The 27346-nt window shown below is 39.1% G+C and overlaps 1 protein-coding gene across 8 annotated transcripts in view; it reads right to left on the bottom strand.

Annotated features, from left to right (window-relative positions):
• LOC101953070 (uncharacterized) overlaps positions 1-27346 on the bottom strand; it is a 210228-nt gene that overhangs the window by 166653 nt on the left and 16229 nt on the right. For 4 of the 8 annotated variants that reach the window (XM_065587938.1, XM_065587937.1, XM_065587934.1 and 1 more), the window contains 2 exons: positions 23475-23951; positions 9342-22909 (listed from right to left, as the gene is read on the bottom strand). The exons of 3 other annotated variants lie outside the window; for them this stretch is intronic. In XM_065587938.1, the coding sequence (XP_065444010.1) occupies positions 16122-17234 (1113 nt within the window). In that variant the 5' untranslated portion in view covers positions 17235-22909; positions 23475-23951 and the 3' untranslated portion in view covers positions 9342-16121. Of the gene's footprint in view, positions 1-9341; positions 22910-23474; positions 23952-27346 lie in introns of those variants that run through there. One more of the 8 variants, XR_010599482.1, reaches the window with a different exon arrangement.

The following is a 27346-nucleotide window of genomic DNA, read 5'->3' as shown; positions in this document are numbered from 1 at the left end:
TCCTTTCCTCATTTTTTTCATACAATTTCAAATCCAAATGGTTAAATAACTACCCAGCTGTAATTTGATTCCCCATGTCTAATTTTTTTAGTTCTCTCAATTTTTCTTTTTCACATATTTCCTTTACTCGTTTTTGCCCCTGATTCTATGAGGAAGTGGGTAGAAATCCATATAATTTTGTGTATTAAGCTCCCAGAAATGCTCATAAATCTGCTGCGTAGTTCTTTTTTTCATAATTCCATTTTACCTTTGTCTAAAAGCTTAGCTTTAATATTTTCATCCTTAGATGTATAGCTGCTTGTCCCATGGCTATTTGTAGCATGCACAAAGGTTTTGTTATCATTGTACTGCATGCTAGTTGCAGAGCTTGGGCCTGAAGTAGTTCCAAGTTTCTAAGAATTAGTTTTGAGGCTGAACCTAAAGCATGGCATCAGTTGTCTAAAACTGATCTTATAAATGATCTATACATCATCACCAGTATTGCCTTCTTATTTGCACCTCATTTGTTTCCAGCTATACTTTTAAGTCAGTTGATCCTACTTTTACAATGTTGTATGATATTATCTATGTGACCTTTTCATGTTAATTTATTATCAAACACTACTCCTACCAGCATAAACTCTTGAACTATCTGATTTTTTTCACCATAAAGAAGTCCCAGGCTTCCCTAATTTTCTACCTGGTTAAAAATATTCCCTTAGTTTTTGCAAGGGACAATTTAAATCCACAATCATTTATCTTCTTGCAAATTCTCTGTCCTATCCACAACTACTTTAAAGTCTTCTATGCACAGTCATCTGCAAAAAGGGAAATATCTTTTCTCATCTGCACAGTTTCTTGGAGGTCATTTGTCATAATGCAAAACAAAGTAGGGCTGATAATACTCCCTTGCGGTGTTCCATTTGTAAGCTTGTAGATTTTTGATAAACCTGTTCCCACTTTGACATGTATAGTTCTGTCACTAAAAAAATCCCTTATCCACCAAAACATTATCCTTTTACTCCAGTTCTGACTGGTTATAAGGCAGGCCTTCACTTCATCACATGTCATATATTTCTTCAATGTCCAGGAAGAGAGTTATTATAAAATTTTCAGTCCTTATGCTTTTTTTGTACCTCAATTTCTAGTCTCATTATATGGTCAACTGTTCATCTTCCTTTTCTGAAACCAATCTGTACCTCAATTATTGTGACAGTCTGTACCCTATGTTCACCCTTTTTATAAGACTATAGTAAATTTTGTACAAAGTGTGCCTTGTGAGGTATCATGGGAAATCTGCTGAGCATTCTTGTCCTTTTAAAATGTATGTGGCAACATTGTATGAGCTTGCATTGTCCAGGTGGGTGCTGGGCAGTATAAGATGAACATTTCTGGGGGGAAATCTGGGACTGGGAGTTTGCTGGTGTCATCCTGTAATGTAATTCATGAGTGGCTGGCTATGACACTCATACAATATAACTGGGAGTGATTTACATGCTGGAGGCTGTGTATGAGCAGACCAGGAGTGGTTGCTCTCACAGTGAAGCAGTGTGAAAGGTAACCCAGGTTGGAGAATTGAGAACACAATTGTCCATCTGCCCAGATTGTACCCTGGGTCACAGCTGGCTCCAGGCACCAGCCGAGCAAGCTCGTGCTTGGGGCAGCAGATTCTATGGCGCGGCATTACGCCCAATCCTAAGGCAGCACGGCCACTTTTTTTTTTGTTCGCCTATCCGGCCGCCCTGTAAGGGGCGGCAGCGCAGAGGAGGGGAGCGCCCTGCTGGGAGCGGGCTGCACGCTCCATCTGCCCCAGCCGGTGCCAGGTCTGTAGCAAGCCCGGCAGGGCAGCACGCGTCCTTCCCTCCCCACTGACCGGAGCGGTGTGGAGCCCTCCAGACAGGCGGCGCAGCGGTCGGGGCCACGGGGCAAGTGCCCCACTGAAGCCCTGACCACCCCCCCCTCTCTCTCCCCCCCTTTCCCCTGCTAGTAGCACAGGGGGTCCGCCTGCACCCTGACTCCGGCCGCGCCGCAGGTTTTTTTTTTTTCCTGCTTTGCTGCTCCAGCCGTGCTGCAGGTTGGTTTTTTTTTTTTTTTTTTTGCTTGGGGCAGCAAAAAAGCCAGAGCTGGCCCTGCCCTGGGTAATGTCACAATTATAATATCATTTTTCTCCAAATATTCCACTAGTCTTACATTTATAATTTTTTTCAATGACTTCCCCCACATATGATGGGGGGGCAGTAGGCTTATATGCATCAGTTCTTGTATGTTACTTTGCCTGGTTTCCTAACTGCTATCACCAATGCTTTTTTTTTTTCATTCTATTGGCAACAATACTTTCCCCACATATCATTATGTAATATAATTGTAATGGAATCTTTGGACTCCCTTCTGACAAGTGTTGAACCATTTAATTACTTATATTATCTTTAACTGGAGCTGCATTTTTCCTTTTTCTAATGTCTGCAATAATCTCCGGCTTGCTAAATTTTGTGTTTAATACATCATAAGTATATTCCCTCAAACCATTTAAGAGCTTACTGTTTTCCTCAATAAATCTCTTTTTGTTTTTCCTCATTAAACTCATTGCTTTGATTCATATCACTAATGACTTTTGAAATTCTTTTGCTGAAATGTCTGCCTTTCCGAAGCTGGAGACCTCAGTTTCATTGTTCACAATAAGGCCAGGTATGAGTTTACTTTTACTTCGAATTCCATTAATTCTTTGAATTTGCTTCTATATTTCTGAAAGCTTTGAATCTTTTTTTCAATTACCCCCAGAAATTTCTGGTTCCCATCTCCTCTTCCAAACCTGGCATGATTTAGAGGTGTGGAGGGGTCACTGCAGCCCAAATCAGCTCCTTAACCCCTTCCATTCCAGTGTGAGGCTTATAAACCCCATCACACCACACCATGATAATTATATAATAGCTTGAGATGATCCTTAACTTTGTCTTTGTCCAGTTAAAAATAAGCTATTTTTGGTCCATTGCGTGCAGATCCATTTGGTTCATTTTGTCTCCTGCAGTTATTTGAATGGTGGTATCAAAGGAGCCACTTTTCATCAATAAATCTATCCAAACACAATTAAAAACTCTAATATATCCCAGAGCCAGGACATTAATATATTTAATAAAACTCCAGGCTTTTTTGTATTTGGGAAGCTAATTTGTACAAGCACCATAGGGAAGCTCTTTATTAATTTGTTTTTTTTTAATATAAAGAAACTAGAAAGCAAAGATAAATGAAACATTCACCTGCTATCCTGTGGTGAATGAAAATACATGATTGTAACGTATGTAAATGGATGCAAAGGAGATAAAACTGAATTTTTATATTTGTAAACATTATTGTAAAGAACAACATTTATCAAAGGTTTATATACGCTCCCACTTAGGCACTTAGTTCACATGGATATGGCTATATTCTTTTTGCAATCTAAAGATGGGGCTACACTCTACACGGGGCTGCAACTTGAAATCATCTAGATACTGCAGCTGGTAAAGAACCCCGGAGGTTAACAGATAGAAGTTAAGGTGTTAGTTCCTTTTTTTATTTTTTTTTTTTTTTTTACATCTAAAGGCCTATCTACATGAGAAATCTTCTTTTTCCCTATGTCACACTGACATAGGTAAGATGAGTAGAATGCTTAAGATGAAGTCCCCCAGGGGGCTTTCTCTGTGAGGGCCTGGTGGAATTTCTCCCCCTCCCAGTGGTCCAAAATAACCTGAATCTGATAATGCTCTGGCCATACCACAAACTTCGTTTTTCTCCACAATCCTGCAAAATGTGGGAGTGGGGAGTTTTCTATGGGTGGGGAATTGTTGAAAGTGGATAAGGAGCTATTGAGCTCTTTGGTTTGCTAGTAATGGACTGTACTGAATTGTACTGCTGTATCTTAGCTATGTCTGGATAATAATTCATTGCATTTTAAAGTGTAATCAAGACAAAATAGAGCATATGAAAAGGCACTTTTTACTATGTACATATTTAAATAAATATTTATATAAACACACGTTTCTTTAAGTCTTTTGGCTCAGTAAGTGCACAAGAACCACCTGTCAATATCTTAACATAATGAGAGTTTTTATTATTATTATTATTTGAGGCTCTCATTTTAAGTTATTCACAACCATTATTCCATCATTATGGAGCAATGTGCATCAATATTTCACCCCTCTGACGGTCAGAAATCTTCGTCTAATTTCAAGCCTGAACTTCCCCACGGCCAGTTTATATCCATTCGTTCTCGTGTCCACATTAGTACTAAGCTGGAATAATTCCTCTCCCTCCCTTGTATTTATCCCTCTGATATATTTAAAGATAGCAATCATATCCCCCCTCAGCCTTCGTTTTGTCAGACTAAACAACCCAATAGAAAAGATACAGTATGAATCTCGTGAATTAGAGGTTAATCAGGTTAATTGTAAAAATCACAAAAGGGAGTTGAAGATAACAAATACAACATAGTCATATAATTAAGTTAGTTATATGAGACCAGAAAATGTCAGTGATTTTTCTGCTATGAACATTGTCATAAAAGCAAGACACTGCAAGATACTTTATTTCCATTTTTAAGCCTTTATAAATTGAATTACTTCTAAGAAACCAGGAAATAAATTTCCTTTCCTTAACAATTTTCCATTTTCCAAGTTTGAAAAAAAAATTAGGGCTGTCAAGCGATAAAAAAATTAATTGTGATTAATCGTGCAATTAAAAAAATAATTGGGATTAATCGTGCAATTAATAATGCTGTTGAACAATAATAGAATACCATTTATTTAAATAGTTTTGGATGTTTTCTACATTTTCAAATATATTGATTTAAATTGCAACACAGAATACAAAGTGTACAGTGCTCATTTTATATTTATTTTTTATTACAAATATTGGCACTGTAAAAAACAAAAGAAACAACAGTATTTTTCAATTCACCTAATTCAAGTAGCGCAGTGAAATTTCTTTATCATGAAAGTTGAACTTACAAGTGTAGAATGAATTAAAAAAAACCCTGCACTCAGAAATAAAATGTAAAACTTTAGAGCCTATAAGTCCAATCAGCCCTACTTCTTGTTCCAGAGGACATGCATCCATGCTGTTGACAGATTCTGCTTGATAACGATCCAAAGCAAGTTCATTTTCATCATCTGAGTCAGATGCCACCAACAGAAGGTTGATTTTCTCTTTTGGTGGTTCGAGTTCTGTAGTTTTCGTATCGGAGTGTTGCTCTTTTAAGACTTCTGAAAGCATGTTCCACACCTCATCCCTCTCAGATTTTGATAGGCACTTCAGATTCTTAAATCTTGGGTCAAGTGCTGTAGCTATCTTTCGAAATTTCACATTGGTACCATCTTTGCATTTTGTCAAATTTGAAGTGAAAGTGTTCTTAAAACTAACAACATGTGCTGAATCATCACCCGAGACTGCTATAACATGAAATATATGGCAGAATGCAAGTAAAATAGAGCTGGAGACATAATTCCCCCCCAAGGAGTTCAGTCACAAATTTAATTAATACGTTATTTTTTAACGAGCGACATCAGCATGGAAGCATGTCCTCTGGAATGATGGCCGAAACATGAAGTGGTATATGAATCTCATGCCACATAAATATCTTGAGATGCCAGCTACAACACTACCATGCAAACTCCTGATCTCATTTTCAGGTGACATTGTAATTAAGATGTGGGCAGCAATATCTCACATAAATGTAAACAAACTTGTTTCTCCTTGTGATTGGCTGAACAAGATGTAGGACTGAGCGAACTTGTAGGCTCTAAAGTTTTACATTATTTTGTTTTTGAGTACAGTTATGTAACAAAAAAACCTACATTTGTAAGTTGCATTTTCATGATAAAGAGATTGCACTACAGTACTTTTCTGAGGAGAATTGAAAAATACTATTTCTTTTATTTATCATTTTTACAGTGCCAATATTTGTAATAAAATAATATAAAGTGAATACTGTACACTTTGTATTCTGTGTTGTAATTGAAATCAATATATTTTAAAAATGTAGAAAAACATTTAAATACTTAATCAATGGAATACCAATTGAAATTTATTAACAGTGCCATTTAAGTGTAGGCATTTCAGATTCTCAAATCTTGGGTTAAGTGCTGTAGCTATCATTCAAAATTTCACATTGGTATCTTCTTTGCATTTTGTCAAATTTGAAGTGAAAGTGTTCTTAAAATGAACAACATATGCTGAGTCATCATCCGAGACTACTATAACATGAAATATATGGCAGAATGCAAGTAAAATAGAGCTGGAGACATAATTCTCCCCCAAGGAGTTCAGTCACAAATGTAATTAACACATTACTGGCTGAACGAGAAGTAGGACGGAGTGGACTTGTAGGCTCTAAAGTTGCACTTTCATGATAAAGAGATTGTACTACAGTACTAGTATAAGGTGAATTGAAAAATGCTATTTGTTATGTTTATCATTTTTACAGTGCAAATACACTTCTACCCCGATATAATGTGACCCCATATAACGTGAATTCTGATATAATGCGGTAAAGCTGTGCTCCGGGGGGGGCGGGGGGGCTGTGCACTCCGGCGGATCAAAGCAAGTTCGATATAACGCGTTTTCACCTATAACGCGGTAAGATTTTTTGGCTCCCGAGGACAGCGTTATATCAAGGTATTTGTAATAAAAATAATAATATAAGTGAGCAGTGTACACTTTGTAATCTGTGTTGTATTTGAAATCAATATATATGAAAATGTAGAAAAACATCCAAAAATATGTAATACATTTCAATTGGTATTCTATCATTTAACAATTCGATTAAACCTGCGATTAATCGTAATTAATTTTTTTAATCATGATTAAATTTTTTTAGTTAATCGCATGAGTTAACTGCGATTAATCGACAGCCCTACTTGTAGCCATTACTATTTTTATGATTCAGTTTTATTACTATGCATATGCAGATCCCTACTTCCATGGGGTTATGTTTTTTTGTGTTTTTGTTTTTGGTTGGTTGGTTGGTGTGATGTTCCCCTCTGGTGTTATCCAGACAGGTGATCTGCTAAGTCACTCCAATCCTTGACTCCGGGAGCCAGCCTGACCCTGCTCTGCTGTGAGGACGCCCACTCCTGGGCTGTTCACACATAGCCTCTGGCATGTAAGCTGCTCTTTGGATTGTGCAACCGAACTATACTAGCCAATATCTCCGGTCCCAGACACTCCCCTAGGAACCTCCGTCTGTCAGTGTCCAGTTATGCCCGCTGGACACTGCAGGCTTATATGAGTTCGTCAATTTAAACATTCTAATTGATATGTACCAGGCTTGTTCTCCCAAGGGGAGTCTCTGACATGCTTCAAACCAAACACACTGCATCAGGTAGAATAAACAACAAAAAATATGAACTATGAGAGAGAGATTGTAAATGATTATAAGTCAAAGCATAACAAGTTAGATTTGGTCAAATGATATAAAAGCAAAATGCATTTGTAATAAATAAAGGGTGGGGGGAGGGGGGAGCTCCCTTTGATGGACACCCAGCCAGCCAGTTAGCTGTAAAATCCCTTCTGGGAGCTGTTCTGTATTTGCTTTAAGTGCAAAGGATTGAAAAGTCCCCGAGGTAAAGAAAAAAAGTGGGCACCTGACCAAAAGAGCCAACGGGAAGGTAAAACTTTTTAAAATTGGGAAAGAAACTTTCCCTCTGTCTGTTCTCTCTGGGCTGAAGCAACGGTTACTATAACATTACCATAACAACAATGCTCAGTACATCATGAGCCTTTTGAAGACACCCAACATGACAAACTTTGCATTAGATACAACACAATCATATTATAAGGATGAACATGGGGGTGCTGGGTGTTCCCTCAAGGTACAGAATGTGACAGTGGGTTGGGTTTTTTTTTTTTTTTTTTGCCCATTGTGGCAAGGATGGGGTCCTCATTAGAATCAACAAGGGTAACTTCCATGGAAACTGGTCACATGGGATTTCCTGCCCTATGACTGGTTAGATTAAACCAGACAGGTCACAGGGGCTGTCCTGGAAGGTTTGGGTGTGCAAGGAAATGGGGGCAGAAATGGACACTCACCGTTTCTTTCTATGCTTAGAAGCCACTTACACCCAACTTCCAATCTTGCTATGGTTCCAAAGTATCAAGGACTCCAGCTTTTTCAAATGTCAATAGGGACAGAGGCAAGAGCTACAATCTGTGATGGTCCCCTTTCAAAGATGCTAACAGTAGCTCTTGGAAGGAAAAGGATCCATCACCATTATACCTGGAGAGTCTCTAGACCTTGGTCTGGGAACATGAAAGAGCTAAAATAGTGTCTTATTTGTGGCAGGAATTTTCTCTTCCTTTCTAAATTGTCTGTCTGTAATTACTCTACAGTCAACATTAAGACTGAAAATAAATTTCCACATATGGCTCGGAAGAAATTGGTTGAATTTGGAGAGGCAACAGGTCCACTTGGGGAAATACTGTTGTCTCAGCTATGGGTTTTCCCTGTGAGTTTGATGTTACGGGAAGCACTGGGAGAATTCCAAGTGATCCACTATTTTTATACACCAAAAAGGAGATATGTAAATGATGGCATCAACCCTGTTCTCTGCAGAGTCAAATATGCCTTCCTTGACTGTGCTATTTGCATGATTTGGGCAGCTAGGTCCAGTGCTCTGATGGAAAAATGCAAAAATGCATCTGTTTTTGTCTCTTGGGAGGCAAGAGTCCTTGGAAGGTTGCAGGGGTCTTGTGCTAGCAGAGTTGTTAATCTGAGTGAAGGTTTTATATGGTCAAATACAATAAAACTGCAGCCAAAGGCCTTTAAACGAAACCAAGATGGTGTGAGTTTTATTCGCACTGCTTGCAGGTGGCATCAGCAGTGTGCTATGAATAATTTACTGTGGAAATGTCCATTGTAAAGTACATAAGAAGAGACTATTGTTTTCTTCCTACTGTAATTAGAATATAATGTATTATCACTGGATATTGTTGTAAATAAAAAGATGCTGGAGTGGATTCTCACATGCACTAAGCTTGGACTTAACATAGGCGAGAAAAGACTGAAGAAAATATGTATAATTTGAACTGCCATAATCTACATGACAAGATTTGTGTTGTGATATTAACATGCAGTAATATAGTAATATTATAGGTGGGTGTGGCAGTTCAACCTATTATTAAGGTTGCCCAACAATCTGTTTTCAGTTGTCTATAACTTTGCCAAACTTTAACCATTCAAGATGAAATTTCCCATGTCTGGTATCTCCTTCAGGCTGAATTGTTCTGAGAAATTTTATCTAAAACAGTTCAGCTGTTTGTGAGAATGAGGCTAATGGAAATATTCTAATAATGTTCTTTTGATGTATGTTTTTTGTTTGCGTGTGATAATATGTTCGATTGTGTGAAAATATACAGGAGTTACTATGCAGTAAGAATAAATAAAATTTTTGCTATTATGTTTTATGGGATCAGTACATTGTTCCATGAGCAGCTTAGGTATTCATTTAGGTATTCATTCCATTATGTATTATTTTGTATTATGCAGAGTTCCCTTGACATGAATGGTTGACTTGCCTCATTGATTTCAATGGGACTTTGCTTAGTAACAATGATACATCGAAATGTTGCATATTAAAATGGGTCAGAGAAATGAAGCAATCTGGTTTGCTCCCAGCTGTGCGGTTATCACAATATCACTACACGGCACAGAATTAATTTGCTAATAACAATTCTGTATAAAAGAGGATTGCATATTTTGTTTTTAAAAAATTAAAATAAATGTTGACACTGAAGAGTAGTGACATTCTAGAAGTGAACTTTCTCTCTAGAATAATATAAAAGTTAATAAAAGACCTGTTTTAGCAAGAAGAAAATGATATTTCTAAACTGGAAAACCCCTCACATATATATAGGCACAATGAATTAAAATCAATTGACACTGATGCAACAGAAGAAAGCAGAAATAAAAAATACCATCAGCACAATACCACAAAAAATACTTCATACTGGGCCATTTCAATTTTAAATGACTAGTTAAAACAAGGCAAAAATATACTGTTGATTTTAGTAATATGTCATTCATTTACTTTAATAAGGTTTTATTTTTAAGAGTCATACTGACCGCACTTACTGAACAGCAAATAAAGTATACAGAGCAACAGAGCAAGAATAAACAGATTATTATTATAGATTATAGAGCTGTTTTTCAATAGGCAGATTAACCTAATGTCTAACAGGTTGAAACAATTAGGACCTAATTCTTCCCTGGTGTAACTTGAACCTTGACCGTCTAGTCTTGACTTAAATGTAGTTGCTCCAAGATGAATTTGGCTATAATGTTCAGGAAGAGAAGGGAAAGAAAACCACACATCATGAATCTCAGAGACTAAACCAATGTCAAGATGAATCCCTCTCCTGCTTGTATCATGATACAAACAGGACTTACTTTAAGAAAAGACAAATGCCTGGATAGCCAACTGCATTTCACCACAAAGTCAAGTCTAAGGAGGGAAACTGATCCTGAGTAATTACACACAGACACCCAGAACTAATATGATTAAATTATGCGTTAGCTGTGAAACAACTGTCTGTGAGGAGCATGGGGAAAACAAATCACAAACATGCCCTTGAAATGACCTGAAATATCCATAAGCATATATTTGAATGTTCAGGAGTTTCTGTATATCCCATTACAATCTGTATGAAACATGTAGCAAGTTTACCACTGAACTCATTTGCACTATGAAGCCATATAAATTGTCTTTTGGAAAGCAGCAGAAAGCAAAATTATTTCCCGAATCATTTAAGTGCTGTGATGCACCAATGTCTCATAAAGTAGATCTCACAGTACGCTAATCACATCTTAAAGAAGTCCAGCAGACCCTGTTTTGGCAGTACTGCCCAGGAACCACGATGACACATAATGTATATGACAGGCTATCAAAAGGAATCCTCTCTTCTAAATAACTGGTCAGGCAGGCTTCCTAGGAAAGTGATTTAGCTTCATTCTTGAAAGTAAACCCCCCCGAAACAAACAAACAAAAAAAAGTACATGCATTTAGCTTTGTGTGCCAAGAACTCATATTAAGTACATAAGAACATAAGAATGGCCCTACTGGGTCAGACCAAAGGTCCATCTAGCCCAGTATCCTGTCTTCCAACAGTGGCCAGTGCCAGAGGGAATGAACAGAACAGGTAATCATCATGTGATCCATCCCCTGTCGCTCATTCCCAGCTTATGGCAAACAGAGGCTAGGGACACCATTCCTGCCCATCCTGGCTAATAGCCATTGATAGACCTATTCTCCATGAATGTATCTAGTTTTTTTTTAACCCTGTTATAGTCTTGGCTTTCACAACATCCTCTGGCAAGGATTTCCACAGGTTGACTGTGCTGTGAAGAAATACTTCCTTTTCTTTGTTTTAAACCTGCTGCCTATTAATTTCATTTGGTGACCCATAGTTCTTGTGTTATGAGAAGCAGTAAACAACACTTCCTTATCTACTTTCTTTACACCAGTCATGATTTTATAGACCTCAATCATATCTCCCCTTAGCCGTCTCTTTTCCAAGCGGAAAAGTCCAAGTCTTATTAATCTCTCCTCATACGGAAACCGTTCCACACCCCTCAGCATTTTTGTTGCCCTTTTCTGAACCTTTTCCAATTCCAATATATCTTTTTTGAGATTGGGCAACCACATCTGCACACAGTATTCAAGATGAGGGTGTACCATGGATTTCTATAGAGGCAACATATTTTCTGTCCTATTATCTATCCCTTTCTTAATTATTTCCAGCATCTGTTCACTTTTTTGACTACCACTGCACATTGAGTGGATTTTTTCAGAGAACGATCTACACTGACTCCAAGATCTTTCTTGAGTGGTAACAGCTAATTTAGACCCCATAATTTTATATGTATAGTTGGGATTATGCTTTCCAATGTGCTTTACTTTGCATTTATCAACATTAACTTTCATCTGCCATTTTGTTGTCCAGTCACCCAGTTTTGAGAGACCCTTTTGTAGCTCTTCACATCTTCACATCTTTTGTAGCATCTTTGCATCTTAACTATCTTTAGTAATTTGTATCATCCACAAAGTTTGCCACCTCACTGTTTACCCCTTTTTCCAGATCATTTATGAATGCGTTGAATAGGACTGGTCCCAAAATAGACCTCTGGGGCACACCACTATTTACCTCTCTCCAGTCTGAAAACTGACCATTTATACCTACCCTTTATACATATTCCTATCTTTTAACCAGTTACCAATCTATGAGAGCACCTTCCCTTTTATCCCATGGCAGCTTACTTTGCGTAAGAGCCTTTGGTGAGGGATCTTGTCAAAGGCTTTCTGAAAATCTAAGTACACTATATCCACTGGATCCCCTTGGTCCACATGCTTGTTGACCCCCTCAAAGAATTCTAGTAGATTGATGAGGCATGATTTCCCTTTACTAAAGCCATGTTGACTCCTCAACAAATTATGTTAATCTATATGTCTGACAATATTGTTCTTTATTATAGTTTCAACCAGTTTGCCTGGTACTGAAGTCAGGCTTACTGGCCTGTAATTGACGGGATCACCTCTGGAGCCCTTTTAAAAAATTGGCGTCACATTAGCTATCCTCCAGTCATCTAGTATAAAAGCTGATTTAAATGATGGGTTACAGACTACAGTTAGTATTTCTGCAATTTCACATTTGAGTTCCTTCAGAACTCTTGGGTGAATACCATCTGGTCTCGGTGACTTATTGCTTTTTAATTTATCAATTTGTTCCAAAACCTCCTCTAATGATACCTCAATCTGGGATAGTTCCTCAGATCTATCACCTAAAAAGAATGGCTCAGGTTTGGGAATCTCCCTCACATCCTCAGCCATGAAGACCGAAGCAAAGAGTTCATTTAGTTTCTCCACAGTGGCCTTATTGTCCTTGAGTGTTCCTGTAGCACTTCGATCATCCAGTGATTCCCCTGATTTTTTAGCAGGCTTTCTGCTTCTGATGTACTTAAAACAAAAAATTGCTATTACTTTTTGAGTCTTCGGCTAACTGTTCCTCAATTATTATTATTTTTTTTGGCCTTCCGAATTGTATTTTTACACTTCATTTGCCAGTGTTGATGCTCCTTTCTATTTTCCTCACTAGGATTTAACTTCCACTTTTTAAAGGATGCCTTTTTGCTTCTCACTGCTTCTTTGACTTTGTTGTTTAGCCATGGTCGCTCTTTTTTGGTTCTCTTACTATGTTTTTTTATTTGGGGTATACATTTAAATTGAGCCTCTATTATGGTGACTTTAAAAAGTTTCCATGGAGCTTGCAAAGATTTCACTTTTGGCACTGTACCCTTTAATTTTTGTTTAACTAACCTCCTCATTTTTGTGTAGTTCCCCTTTCTGAAATTAAATGCTACAGTTCAGAGAGGTTTTAACATGGTGTCAACCCCAGCACAGTATTATCACCTAGTGAAGATCTATACATTTTCCAACTTGGCATATATCAGTGCTTATATCCAATTCTGTATATAAGAATTTAAATATATTCCTTTTCTATATTGTTTTTAATACTATCAAGAAAAAATTAATAGCAGACTTTCACACTTCATGTCTATTTTTACTTTGTATTATGAGAGTCCCTTCTGCAGTGTATACACTGCATTTGAATGCATAGCCAAAGTACCACTAAATATAGAAGTACCTACATATTTCATAGTTGTGATGTCATCAGAAGGTTGAATTTCATGTCCATCCGGTGAGCCCATGAAATATGATTTCACATCAGTCTCAAGTTTTAATTAATAGATTTCTGGCTGCATTCAACAGTGCGTCCTCTGCTGCCACTTTTGATATTTTGTTTGTTTACAAAGCTTTAATTAATCTTGTAAAATTTGTGATGACCTTCATTAAATGCTATTGCAACAAGAAGCAATGAACAAACAGAAAGACCTTCTCTATGGGGCAAATCCTGCCCTCACCTGTGTCTGAAGATTTGCCCTTAATATAGAGCTGGTTCATTTGTAGTACATAAAGAATATATGGTAAGATTTTGGCTGGCTTTCTAGATGGGAATAATGATGACTAGAGGATCTACTAATCCCCCTACTCTGTCCCCACCAATAGAAGTACCCTGCAGCCAGGTTGACAGAGAACACCTGCAAAAGTATGCTCTACAATGTGCAGGTTTCCCTGAGAGACAAATGAAATCTCATGTGGTAACCGTATAAGCTCCACTGTTGCTAGAGTCCTCTCATTTTAGTGGAGATAGGAATGGCCTCAATTAAATTTCGGATGCTGGTTTGATTTTTAACAGTAGTCTCTAGTATTTGGATCATAACATTATTCTTTTATATAATTTAGGAACCTACTGGATGACACGTATTTCATTGCATTTATTACTCGCAGTAAGGTGATCATATTTTCAAAATAAAACCCAGAACAGATAGCTTTGATACATAATTCCTATTCTCCAACTCCTTTTTTGTTTTGTTTTTGTTTTTTGTTTTGTTTCTACCTCTCCTATTTAGATTACACACATCTATATTGACAGAAAGATTCCTACTTTATCATCTCCATCATTCAGCATCACTTTCACTTCTTGCTCATTTCCAATATTCCTAGCAAACGTATATACAGTGTATTTAATACTCTATATATTGCTCATTTTCTATTTCAGAACAATTCTATCTTGTGTCTTATTTTTAAGTTGGACAAAGCTATTTAGTTTAAATAAAAAGTACCCTTTTCACTCTTTTCCCTAAATTTGAGTACCATCTAACATATCTTTTAATCTAGGATGTTGGAACCCTCTCTGTGTATATGGTTACTATTTCAGTAGCTTGTGAATGCAAAAGCTTCCTATTTTCCATTTGTTTATCTATCCATCAGTCTCCTATATCAGTCTTCACTTCTCTGTACTTGTTCTACAAGGATCTTTGACAAGTTTACTAGTATGGATGCAATGTTCAGCTCTCTTCCACAATCTCTTTAGTCATTCTTTAATATGGTTTTTCCTTCACTGTTATGATTTGTTTCCATATGGATGACAACCTGAGGGAATATCTCAGAATTATTCTCGATTGCCATGTCAAACTTTTCTTGGTTTTCTGGGGGATGTCTATCATCTTTTCTTTTAATTTATTATAGGAGTGACTGCCAAGGTCATCAGATCGCCAATGGAAGTCAATGAAGAACAAAACCTGTCTTTATTCTTTGTCTCCTTATACCTCCCCTCAAAATCTGAAGTAGGGAGGTACCTCAGTTATTACACTGGTCTACAATTTTTGAGAAGTCGTCTGCTTCAGAGATAAAATGTGCTATTTATTATGTATTTTGATGTGCTGAATTCAAATATGACAATTAAAACAACTGATTGGCTACTGTTTCTAAGATATTTAAGTTTTTACATTTTATGTCTATGTAAATTGTGTAGATAGTAGATTTTAATCATAAATTGTAAACCTAGGTCTTTTCATGTGTTTATGGTTGCTTTACATGATAATATTTCACCTGTCCTGTTTATGTAACACTTTAAAAATCAGCAAAAGGGTTATATAAATAAAATTTATTAGGAAACAAAAGGCAAAAAACTATTCTGTACATAGTTTAGTCCTATTCAGTGTCTACTCGGCACTTCTTGGCTTGTCTCTTGTATTCATTACATGGAGCATCTCTTATCACTGTCCAGCAATAGTCTGCAAGCATTGATGGGCTCCATTTGCCCTGATAGCGTTTCTCCATTGTTGCAATGTCCTGGTGAAATCACTCGCCGTGCTCGTCGCTCACTGCTCCGCAGTTCTGTGGAAAAAAATCTAGATGAGAGTGCAAAAAATGTATCTTTAGTGACATGTTGCAACCAAGGCTTTTGTATGCCTTGAGGAGGTTGTCCACCAACAACCTGTAGTTGTCTGCCTTGTTGTTTCCGAGAAAATTTATTGCCACTAACTGGAAGGCTTTCCATGCCGTCTTTTCCTTGCCACGCAGTGCATGGTCAGATGCATCATCTCGAAGAAGAATCTGAGGACCAACAAAGACACCTTCCTTTATCTTAGCTTCACTTAACCTTGGAAATTTTCCACGGACGTACTTGAAAGCTGCTTGTGTTTTGTCAATGGCCTTGACAAAGTTCTTCATCAGACCCAGCTTGATGTGTAAGGGTGGTAACAAAATCTTCCTTCATTCAACAAGTGGTGGATGCTGAACACTTTTCCTCCCACGCTCCAATGACCAATCTTTCTTGATGTAGTGGGAATCTCTTGCACGACTGTCCCATTCGCAGAGAAAACAGCAGGACTTTGTGTATCCAGTCTGCAGACCAAGCAAGAGAGCAACAACCTTCAAATCGCCACAAAGCTGCCACTGATGTTGATCATAGTTCATGCACCTCAAAAGTTGTTTCATGTTGTCATAGGTTTCCTTCATATGGACTGCATGACCAACTGGAACTGATGGCAAAACATTGCCATTATGCAGTAAAACAGCTTTAAGACTCGTCTTCGATGAATCAATGAACAGTCTCCACTCATCTGGATCGTGAACAATGTTGAGGGCTGCCATCACACCATCGATGCTGTTGCAGGCTACAAGATCACCTTCCATGAAGAAGAATGGGACAAGATCCTTTTGACGGTCACAGAACATGGAAACCCTAACATCACCTGCCAGGAGATTCCACTGCTGTAGTCTGGAGCCCAACAGCTCTGCCTTACTCTTGGGTAGTTCCAAATCCCTGACAAGGTCATTCACTTCACCTTGTGTTAAGAAGTGTGGTTCAGAGGAGGAGGATGGGAGAAAATGTGGGTCCTGTGACATTGATGATTCAGGACCAGAAGTTTCATCCTCTTCCTCTTCCTCGTCTGAGTCAAGTGAGAATGATTCTGGTGCATCAGGAACCAGCAGTCCTTCTCCGTGGGGTACTGGGAATATAGCTGATGCAATGTTTGGATAATGCACAATCCACTTTTTCTTCTTTGACACACCTTTCCCAACTGGAGGCACCCAACTCAAGTAACAATTGCTGGTATGATCTGTTGGCTCTCTCCAAATCATTGGCACTGCAAAAGGCATAGATTTCCTTTTCCTGTTCAACCACTGGCAAAGATTTGTTGCACAAGTGTTGCAGCATATGTGTGGGGCCCACCTCTTGTCCTGATCTCCAGTTTTGCAGCCAAAATAAAGGTGATAGGCTTTCTTAACCATAGTGGTTATACTGCGCTTTTGTGATGCAAAAGTCACTTCACCACAAACATAGCGGAAGTTATCTGCACTGTTCACGCAAGTATGAGGCATCTCTGCTCACTTTGGCTAAACAGAAATGTGTCCCTTTACAAAATCAAACACTGACAAATAAGAGAGCACCACACTGTATGATTTCTAGAGCTGATATAGGGCAATTTGTTCAGCAGAGTGATGTAAGCTTAGTTATGATTGCATCATCCATGACTTCTAGAAATAGCATGATGCAATTCATATCATGTATGACGCAATACCAGCTTCAGATTGCATCAGTCATTGTTTTGCCTAAAAAGCAAGTACTGTCCAAACCCAGTCATAGATTTATTCATAGATCCAGTCAAAGATGTATTTTAGTCATTTCTGGTTTAAATTGAGATCCCTTCCCTTTATAACTCATTTATCCTCTGCCATTCCCAAGTCAAGGTCATATATACTGACCCAATAGCATATCTTGAAAATTAGAGCCAATCAACAATTTTAAGCATCATTTTCTTTCTCAGTGACCCAGAATTAGTAAAGTTTGACTACATTTATTTCAGAAGCATTTTGGCTGTAGAGCAGTGTTATAAGACACTTAAAGCCATTTGTTTAACTTCCTCACTGTTCCCGAATATGCCTAGTACTATGAGCATGATTAACCATCTGTTCTGCCAACAAAGTATCAAATATGACACAAGTTCACTGGAATGTCAGTAACATTTTACAGGTCATAGTAATCCCTGTATAGTATAATTACTGAATGGAAGACAAGCTTTGAAGTGAATGTATGGTGAGCTGTCCTATATATTTCCATAGCAGATGTCCATATTTTTTCATCCTACCAAAGGAGGAGCTCTTTTTTCTCTTCTTTTCTCCATCCACTTCTCTCTTTTTCAGTTTCTCCTTTCTCTGTTCTTACATTCTATTATGTTCTTCCTCACCTCCTATAACCTTCCTTTTTTCTGCTGCTTATTCCTTCCTCCTCACCTCTCTTTCAATTTATTCATCCAGCATTTTTTATTGGATAACGCATTGTGCGGGGGTGGGTTGGGAGAGTTGGAGTATTGATCACATAAAGGATTGACTTCACTGATTCATGTTGTTACCATTACTTAAACACGTTTACTTAACTGTACAGACTTAATTCCAGGAGTTACAAACAGCCTAACCCAGCCTGGTGTCTTTTGATTGCAAAGGCTTATAATACAGGAATAAGACAATATTGTATATTTGTTCAAAACTCTAATAAAATTATGTAACTGAAGGAACAATATCAGTAAAAATGCTTAAATATACTTGATTAATTTAAACTTTAAAAGTGTACAGAGACTGAAAAATAATAATAACATAAGAACAGCCATCCTGGGTCAGACCACTGGTCCACCTGCCCCAGTATCCTGTCTTCTGAAAGTGGCCATTGCCAGATGCTTCCGAGGGAATGAACAAACAGCACAGGGCAATTCATTGAGTTATCCATTCCATGTCATCCATTCCCAGCTTCTAGCAATCAGAGTTTAGGGATATCCAGAGCATGGGGTAGCATCCCTGGCCATCTTGGCTAATAGGTATTGATGGACCTATCCTTCATTAACTTATCTAATTCTTTTTTTTTAAACCGAGATATGCTTTTGAACTTCACAATATCCCCAGGCAACGAGTTGCACAGGGTGATTGCACTTGTGAAGTACTTCCTTATGTTTGTTTTAAACCTGCTGCCTATTAATTTCATTGTGTGACCTCTGGTGCATGGGTTATGCAAACTGGTAAATAACATTTCCCTATTCTATTTATTCACACCATTCATGATTTTATAGACCTCTTTCATATCTCCCCCACCCCATCGCTTTTCCAAGTTGAACAGTCCCTGTCTTTTTAATCTCTCCTCATATGGAAGCTGTTTCATTCCCCTAATTATTATTGGTGCCCTTCTCTGTATCTTCTCCAATTCTAATATTTTTTTTGAGATGAGGTAACGAGAACTGTACTCAGTATTCAAGGTATGGGCATACCATGGATTTATATAGTGGCATTATGATATTTTCTGCCTTATTATCTATCCCTTTCCTAATGGTTCCTAACATTTTGTTAGCTTTTTTGACTGCCGATGCATATTGAACAGATGTTTTCAGAGAACTATCCACAATGACTTCAACATGATAACAGCTTATTTAGACCTCATCAGTTTGTATGTATAGTTAGGATTATGTTTTCCAATGTGCATTCCTTTTCATTTATCAGCACTGAATTTCATCTGCCATTTTCTTGCCAAGTCACCCAGTTTTGCAACTCTTTGCAGTCGGCTTTGGATTTAACTATCTGGAGTAATTTTGTATCATCTGCAAACTTTGATACCTCACTGTTTACCCCTTTTCCCCCAGACTGTTTATGAATACTGTATGTTGAACAGCACTGGTCCTGGTGCAGACCCTTTGGGACCCCACTATTTACCTCTCTCCACTGTGAAAACTGACTGGTTATTCCTATCCTTTGTTTCCATGAGAGGACTTTCCCTCTTATCCCATGACTCTTTACTTTGCTTAGGAGCCTTTGGTAAGGGATCTTGTCAAAGGCTTTTTGAAAGTCCAAATACACTATATCCACTAGATCAACCTTGTCCACATATTTATGGACAGCCTTAAAGAATTCTAATAGGTTGAAGTGACATGACTTCACTTTACTAAATGATTAAATGATTAAACTGCATCAAGAAAGCAGTTCAAGTTTAATAATGCCAGCAGTTGGACTCATGGGTTATGACTGATCCGTGCACTTGTTAAAATTGATAATGCACATACCAATCCAAGACCATGGCACATTGCCGTGTCTGGTATGGCACAGAATTGTGAAATGTAACAAACGTTATCAACAGTTATATTGATAGTAGAAAAGTAAGAAGACTGGTAAATTTTACTGGTTTGGCTTTGCAGTTTTACTGTTTCTTGGCGGTGCTGATATGGTGTCAGAGGAGATAGCTCGAGGCATCTCAGGTGAGCTGCATAATAATCCTCTCTACATGCCCGTTAAGCTGTCCTGACTTCTGATGACATTATACTGAGCAGGTTGACGAGGAGGCAGAGAATGTCCTTATTCAAAAAAGACAAAGGGCAGATCAGTGAGATACTCTGTAAAGTTATTCAACAATATGGTCTACCCAGAAGTGCTAGAGGAGTGGAAGGGAATTGCAAGCTGTACAACATTCAGCAGCCATGCAGCTATTATTCAATGTCCAGACCAAATTTTTCAGTCTTAGATTCTACTTTATCTCCCCTGCAGACATAGTCAGTCTGGCCTAGCAGTTACAGCTGGACTGGGGTCTGTACATCAGAGACTGTAGTTGCTGAACAGGAGTCAGACGAATTGCAAGAACTAGATTCAGTAAGCAAGAGCAGGAATCAGGGTCAGAGTCAGACTGGGATCAGACACCAGAAGACAAGGCAAAGTCTGGCATCATGGCGGGCCAAAGTCTATGTGGTTCCCCAGACAACTGGGGCAAGCCCAGGTTAAATGGGCACTTGGCCTATCAAAGGGCCACAGTGTACTGTCACTCTGGCTCCCTTGGGTGGTACTTCCTGTGGCACTTACTCTCCACAGTGCTCCCTGGCTGCAGGTCTGCAACACCCCCCTCCCCCCATGATATTGTGGGAATATCAGCAATCCCAGGCTCTATATATCCAGGTTCTAGTCCCTTACACAGACCTTCTGAAAGTGCAGAAGAAAAAACAGATTAAGTTCTGCAGTGGTTTCTCCCAGTCTTTCTCTACATAAACCTGTAAAATTCCACTACAAATATGTCTACATTGCAATAAAAGCTCAGGCTCAGAATCATGCTTAAGTTCTTACTGCCATTCGGTCTACACACAAATATCTCAGGCTCAGTTCTAGGACCCTGGGAAAGCAGAGGGTCTGAGCCTGAATCCAGAAGGGACAGGGAGCTCAAGCCCTATTGTTTTGGAATGTACACACAGCCACCCTGTCCCTCTGCCCCCACACTCAGGTCCTTGAAACCTGTCAGAACTATCCCCCAATGCTATGGTCAAACTTCTTTTGTCCTTTCTCCCTAGAATTGCAAATCAACTCGAGGGAAATGGAAGCACCTGTCCCCCACCCCTCCCCACATATACTTGTTCTAGTATAGCAGCTTGGTATTTAACCCTTCCATTTTTCTTCTGAGTGACACATTGCAAATGAACCACTAGGAGAACCTTTGATGTTTAAAATGGATATTGACCAGAAGTCCTTTACAAAGTATACTGCATTGTGGTCACTGGAGCACAGTCAGATTTTAGTTAATTTTTGTTGGAAGGCCAGCAAAACAATTGATTTTAGTCAGAGTACCAGGAATGACAATGCATCCAGCAAATAGTGCAGAAGTTGTCAGTATTGGAAATTTACCGGATCACTGACCAGTGCAGGGAACGGATTAAGCAACTCAAGACCAAATACCAGAAAACTCAGAACTACAACCATACCTCTGGCAAGTTGCTGATATCATGCACATTTTATGATGAGTTTGACTTTTTATTGGATGCGGAGCTTGCCAAGCCAAATTGTGGCAGCCTCATCAGCAAAGTGCAGAACCCTAAGATCACCATCAAATCAGGTCAGATGGCAGTCATCAGTGATGTGTGATATTGTCAGCCTTTGGCCACAGCTGCACTAACCTAAGTACTTCCAGATTTTGTGAGCCAGGGGACTAAACGTTTTCAAAATGATGCCTGTGTCACTGAAGGTACTCACTGAGAGCTTTGTACCTTGGAGGGCTACAGTAGAAGCCTCCCACAGGAATCTGGCTTGGATGGATTTACTGCAGGGACCAATGGAGAGAGACATGGGATGCCTGTGCCAGAAACCCAGTCTTGGAGGCAATGGGCCTGCCCCTGTGGAGCTGTGTGGATCCTTGCCACACTAAATGGCTCACTCCCAGGAGACTGGCGCATAGACCAAAGCCTGTGAACAGAGGATGGTTTTGATCCATCAGCAGAAGGTGAGCGATATACCTAGCATACTTCCACTGCAACACTGAGTTTGACTGGGTGCTGGAGATTGCACTGAGCCCTGAGCCACCAGCAGTGCATTGGTCAGCCAGGCTAGTAACCTGCTTGTCTCAGAAGCCAGCATAGAAATCAGTGGGCACCAGCAGCAGGCAGCAAATGAAGTGACTCTGCTGATGGAAATAGTCCCAGAGGAGGCTTTGCCATAGGATCAGCTGCAGCATGTGCTGGGGCCATACTCAGAGAAGCTTTTTAATGCGCCCCCCATTTCCACAGGAATGCCCCACTGAAGAAATGGAAGATCAAGAAGCTGCCCTGGAGTCTGGTAAATTTCTGGTTCTATTTGTGTTTATTAACATAGAAATGGGCGGGATTTCTGCTGTATGAACCAATACAAAAAGATATAAACTCCAGATAGCAGCATGTATCCACTCATGGCAGCTTGCATGCCAACATTTTGGCATTCCCATCACCATGTGGAATTCAAAATGGAGATGGGAAAACTCAGACAGTAAAACAAGCATGTAAAAGTTAATTTTCATTGAGAATTCTCACATTTTGCTATTACATTCCAGTGTGTTAAAATAAGAACCTTATATTACCTTCCCTGTACGTAAGCCACTTGATAACAATCCAATGATGTAACAAGCTGCCTGAAAGGATTGAACTGTCCAGGAAGAACAGGGAGGAAGGGAAAGAGGTTCAAATATAGTCCATTTTCAAATGCAGTTCATTTCTCATAAATGTAGTCCATTCATCCTGTGGGTGAGAAAGTCATTCGTCTCAAACACTACTGGAGTTTGAACTGAGTCCATAAATTTGCCAGGCAGAGAAAGGAAATGGCAGTGGAATTCTGTGCACTTGCATGCAGCCATAACAGGAAACCAAGGTACTAAGTTATGTGGAGGCAAATGCAGTGTCCTGTTGACTCCCTCATGAATTCTGATCCAATCCTGGGTGCTGATAGCTGTAAACTTTTCCTGTAGTAGGAACTCCAGCTAGCTATTCACATTTCAGGAAAGGGTGCATTTTTCAAGGCCACCTCAGTAGCTCACCTGCCAATTCCACTCACAGATTCACTGTTCAGTCTCCATTTGTTTGAATACTGGGGTAGCATATATGCCTGGTTTCCCACTGGCAGCTTGGAATAAACTGGCAGCCACCTCCCTTTGCCAATCAGGCACACAAGAGCTGTTATTTCCCCCAAAATGTGCGATATTCAATATTATAGAGAAGGCTTAAGTCGCACAACATGACCACCGACGTTCCTCCAAACTCCAATTTTTTTGAAAAATAAAATAAAAAGTTGTGATATTTAACTTACCATTCTTTCAGCACTTCATTCACGGAGATTAACCCAGCTGTGTTCAGGGAGCTTCTGTGGTGTGAAGCAGCCCTCTGGCAATCTATTGAAATTCAGTTTCAAAGAGTACAGTAACATTTTCTGTCCCTGAAATTCCAAAATTATCTTTTTCTGTGATTTTACACTGAGCTACTAAAGACAATGTCCTGTCTTGTTCCAGGCAACCTCAACCTCCACAGGCTGCAGTACCTCCACAACTCACCCAAGCTGCAGAAGCCTGGTTCACCAAACCTTCACAGACCCTTCCAAGAGGAAGTGTTTATGTGATGAACTTATGCTTGAAGTTCTGGACAGGGCCAACACTCACGTCAAGTACCAAAGGCAAAGGGACATGCAGCAAGAGGAAAGACATGCCAGAGGCAAGAGGAAAGGTTCAAGCTGGCTTTTCATCTTGAGGACAGGGTTGAGGCACGGGAGAAGGCATTTGCTTTGGAGTTCCTGGAAGAGAGACTGCAGTTAAGGGAGGAAGACAAAGAGCAATAGAGAGAACTGTTTGCGTGGCGGCTGTGGCTAATGGTCACAAGAGTGCAGGCTCCCACTATGCCCGCACCATGGGCTGTGACTCCTCCGTGAAATCCTGCTCTGCATTCCAGGAACAGCTTGAACAACTCCATGGCTGGGTGGCCCATGCACTTGGGCCCTATGAGCAACTGGACAGGAAAAATGTGCCTTATGCAGTCCTCAGTGCTGAACTCTTCCCCCGTGAATACCTCCATCTCCTATCCCAACATCAATTGCATGGCAAACATGGAATGTAGGGAAAAGAAAACAGGAGGCCAGGGGATAAACAATAGTAAGCAAATGTACATATTTTAACGGTTTGCACTTGTTTATGCATTTTATTTGTGGTTACTTTTAAAGGGTTTAGGGGTGCTAATGACAGCTGGTCCACAAGGCAATGCTCTAATATTGTACTTTTCCAATACATGTGTAAAAAATAAAGGTATTTATTTTATAAAAAAATTATATTGCCATCACTGCATATAATGTATACATCAAAAATAAAGGTAAACACATGATCAGGGACAACTGGGAAGTTGTATGAAAAACCCATGTCTTGGTACAGGTACAATCCATACTGTTCCTACCTCCCCCCATTTCATTAGCAGTCACGTCATTCAAAAGTACAATGCATGTCAATCAACAACTGCACTCACCAAAGCACATTCATGAAGGTACTATTCCCCCTCTTCCAGTGGCCCATGAAAGTCCATAATCTTGGAATACAAAGCATCCATGAATACAAAGCCTTGTGCATCCAGCTCTAGCTGGGTTAGGTGCCATTTTGGGCTGAGTGTACCAGTTCAGGGCCCTCTCACAGTTATATGTCCATTCAGGGGGGAATGGCTTACCTTTGTCTTCACAAAAATTGTGAAGAGCACAGCGAGCAACAGTAACATAGACACCATTGTTGATACTAGAATCCAGACGAGTCTGTATTAGGGTTGTCGATTAATCACAGTTAATTTATGGGATTAACTCAAAAAATTAATCTCAAGTAAAAAAAAAATAATCATGATTCATTGCAGTTTTAATCGCACTGTTAAACATTAGAATACCAATTGAAATGTATTAAATATTTTGAATGTCTTTTTTACATTTTCATATATATTGTATTCTGTGTTGTAAAAATGATAAAAGAAATAGTATTATTCAATTCACCTTGGACAAGTACTGTAGTGCAATCTAACGTGAAAGTGCAATTTACAAATGTAGATTTTTTTTTGTTACATAAATGCACCGAAAAACAAAACAACGTAAAACTTTAGAGCCTACAAGTCCACTCAGTCCTACTTCTTGTTCAGCCAATCGCTCAGACAAACAAGTTTGTTCACATTAACAGGAGATAATGCTGCCCTCTTCTTTATAATGTCACCAGCAAGTGAGAACAGGCATTTGCATAGCACTTTTGTAGCTGGCATTGAAAGGTATTTATGCGCCAGGTATGCTAAACATTCGTGTGCCCCGTCACGCTTCTGCCACAATTCCAGGGGACATGCTTGCATGATGATGATGCTCATTAAAAAAATAATGTGTTAATTAAATTTGTGACTGAACTCCTTGGAGGAGAATTGTATGTCCCCTGCTCTGTATTACCCACATTCTGAATATATTTCATGTTATAGTAGTCTTGGATGATGACTCAACACATGTAGTTCATATTAAGAACACTTTCACTGCAGATTTCACAAAATGCAAAGAAGGTACCATGTGAGATTTCAAAAGATAGCTACAGTACTCGACCAAAGGTTTAAGAATCTGAAGTGCCTTCCAAAATCTGAGTGGGATGAGGTGTGGAGCATGCTTTCAGAAGTCTTAAAAGAGCAACACTTCGATATGGAAACTATAGAACCCGAAGCACCAAAAAAGAAAATCAACCTTCTGCTGGTGGCATCTGACTCAGTTAATGAAAATGAACATGCATCAGTCCGCACTGCTTTGGATTGTTGTCAAGCAGAACCTGTCATCAGCATGGATGCATGTCCCCTGGAATGGTGGTTGAAGCATGAAGAGACATATGACTCTTTAGCACATCTAGCAGATAAATATTTTGCAACGTCGACTACAACAGTGCCATGTGAATGTCTATTCTCACTTCCAGGTGACATTGTAAACAAGAAGCGGGCAGCATTATCTCCTGCAAATGTAAACAAACTTGTTTGTCTGAGCGATTGGCCAAACAAAAAGTAGGACTGAGTGGACTTGCAGGCTCTAAAATTTTACATTGTTTTATTTGTGACTGCTGCATATATAATTCTACATTTGTAAGTTCAACTTTCATGATAAAGAGATTTCACTACAGTACTTGTATTATGTGAATTAAAAAATACTATTTCTTTTGTTTTTCTACAGTGCAAATACTTGTAATCAAAATAAATATAAAGTGAGCACTATACACTTTGTATTCTGTGTTGCAACTGAAATCAATATATTTGAAAATGTAGAAAACATTCAGAATATTTAAATAAATGGTATTCTATTATTGTTTAACAGTGCGATTAATTGTGATTAATTTTTTAATTGCGTGATTAACTTTTTTTAATCGCTTGACAGCCCTAGTCTGTATGCAACACCAGTGGGATTTCAATTAGCCCAATGCACATTCAACCACAGTTCTACACCTGCTGAGAGTATAATTAAACCTTCATTTCTCAGGACCTCTGAGATCAGAATATGGTTTCATAAGTCAAGGCAAAAGGGGATACACTGGGTCCCCCCAGTCAGGACAGTAACTCTGTTTATGCCTATGTCATGTGGTGGGAATAGTGTCCCAGCCTATCTATGAATATAGATTCTTGATCATCAGAAAACCCTAGCATCATGAACTTTTCCAGTGCAGCTGAAAATAATGTTTATAAATTGGCCTCTGTTGCCCACAAGCTCTAGGTTCTGAAACCTAGGATCAGCTGAATCAAGTCCTACTAACCCTGGGCTTACATTGCAATGTAGACTTGCCTCAGATCTATACAGCTGTGCAATAGAGTACTAAAGTTTAAGGCCAGAAGGGATCACCAAATTGTTTAGTCTGACCTGCTGTATGTCACAGTCTACCAACACTACCCTGCACCCACACAGTAAACCTTCTGGTGGCTGGCCCCAAGAACTTACTGAACCTACACTTCTCCACAATGGTGATGAGATCCAGGATCTCAGCGCAGCTCCAAAAGGCTGCACAAGGCATGTCGTAACTGCTTGACCTGAGAGAAGTGAAGAGCAAACAGCTCACCAGACAGCTCAGTAACAGATGCCTGCAAAGCAGTGTGGGACAGTGCAATCATTTTTTTTCACACTAACAATACATCTCACTAACTCAATTTGCATTGAACACAATA

Source organism: Chrysemys picta, chromosome 3 (genome assembly GCF_011386835.1).
Source record: "Chrysemys picta bellii isolate R12L10 chromosome 3, ASM1138683v2, whole genome shotgun sequence".
Classification (NCBI taxonomy): Eukaryota; Metazoa; Chordata; order Testudines; family Emydidae; genus Chrysemys; species Chrysemys picta.
Note: the sequence above shows the minus strand (reverse complement) of the source record. Positions and strands in the feature narration are given on the sequence as shown.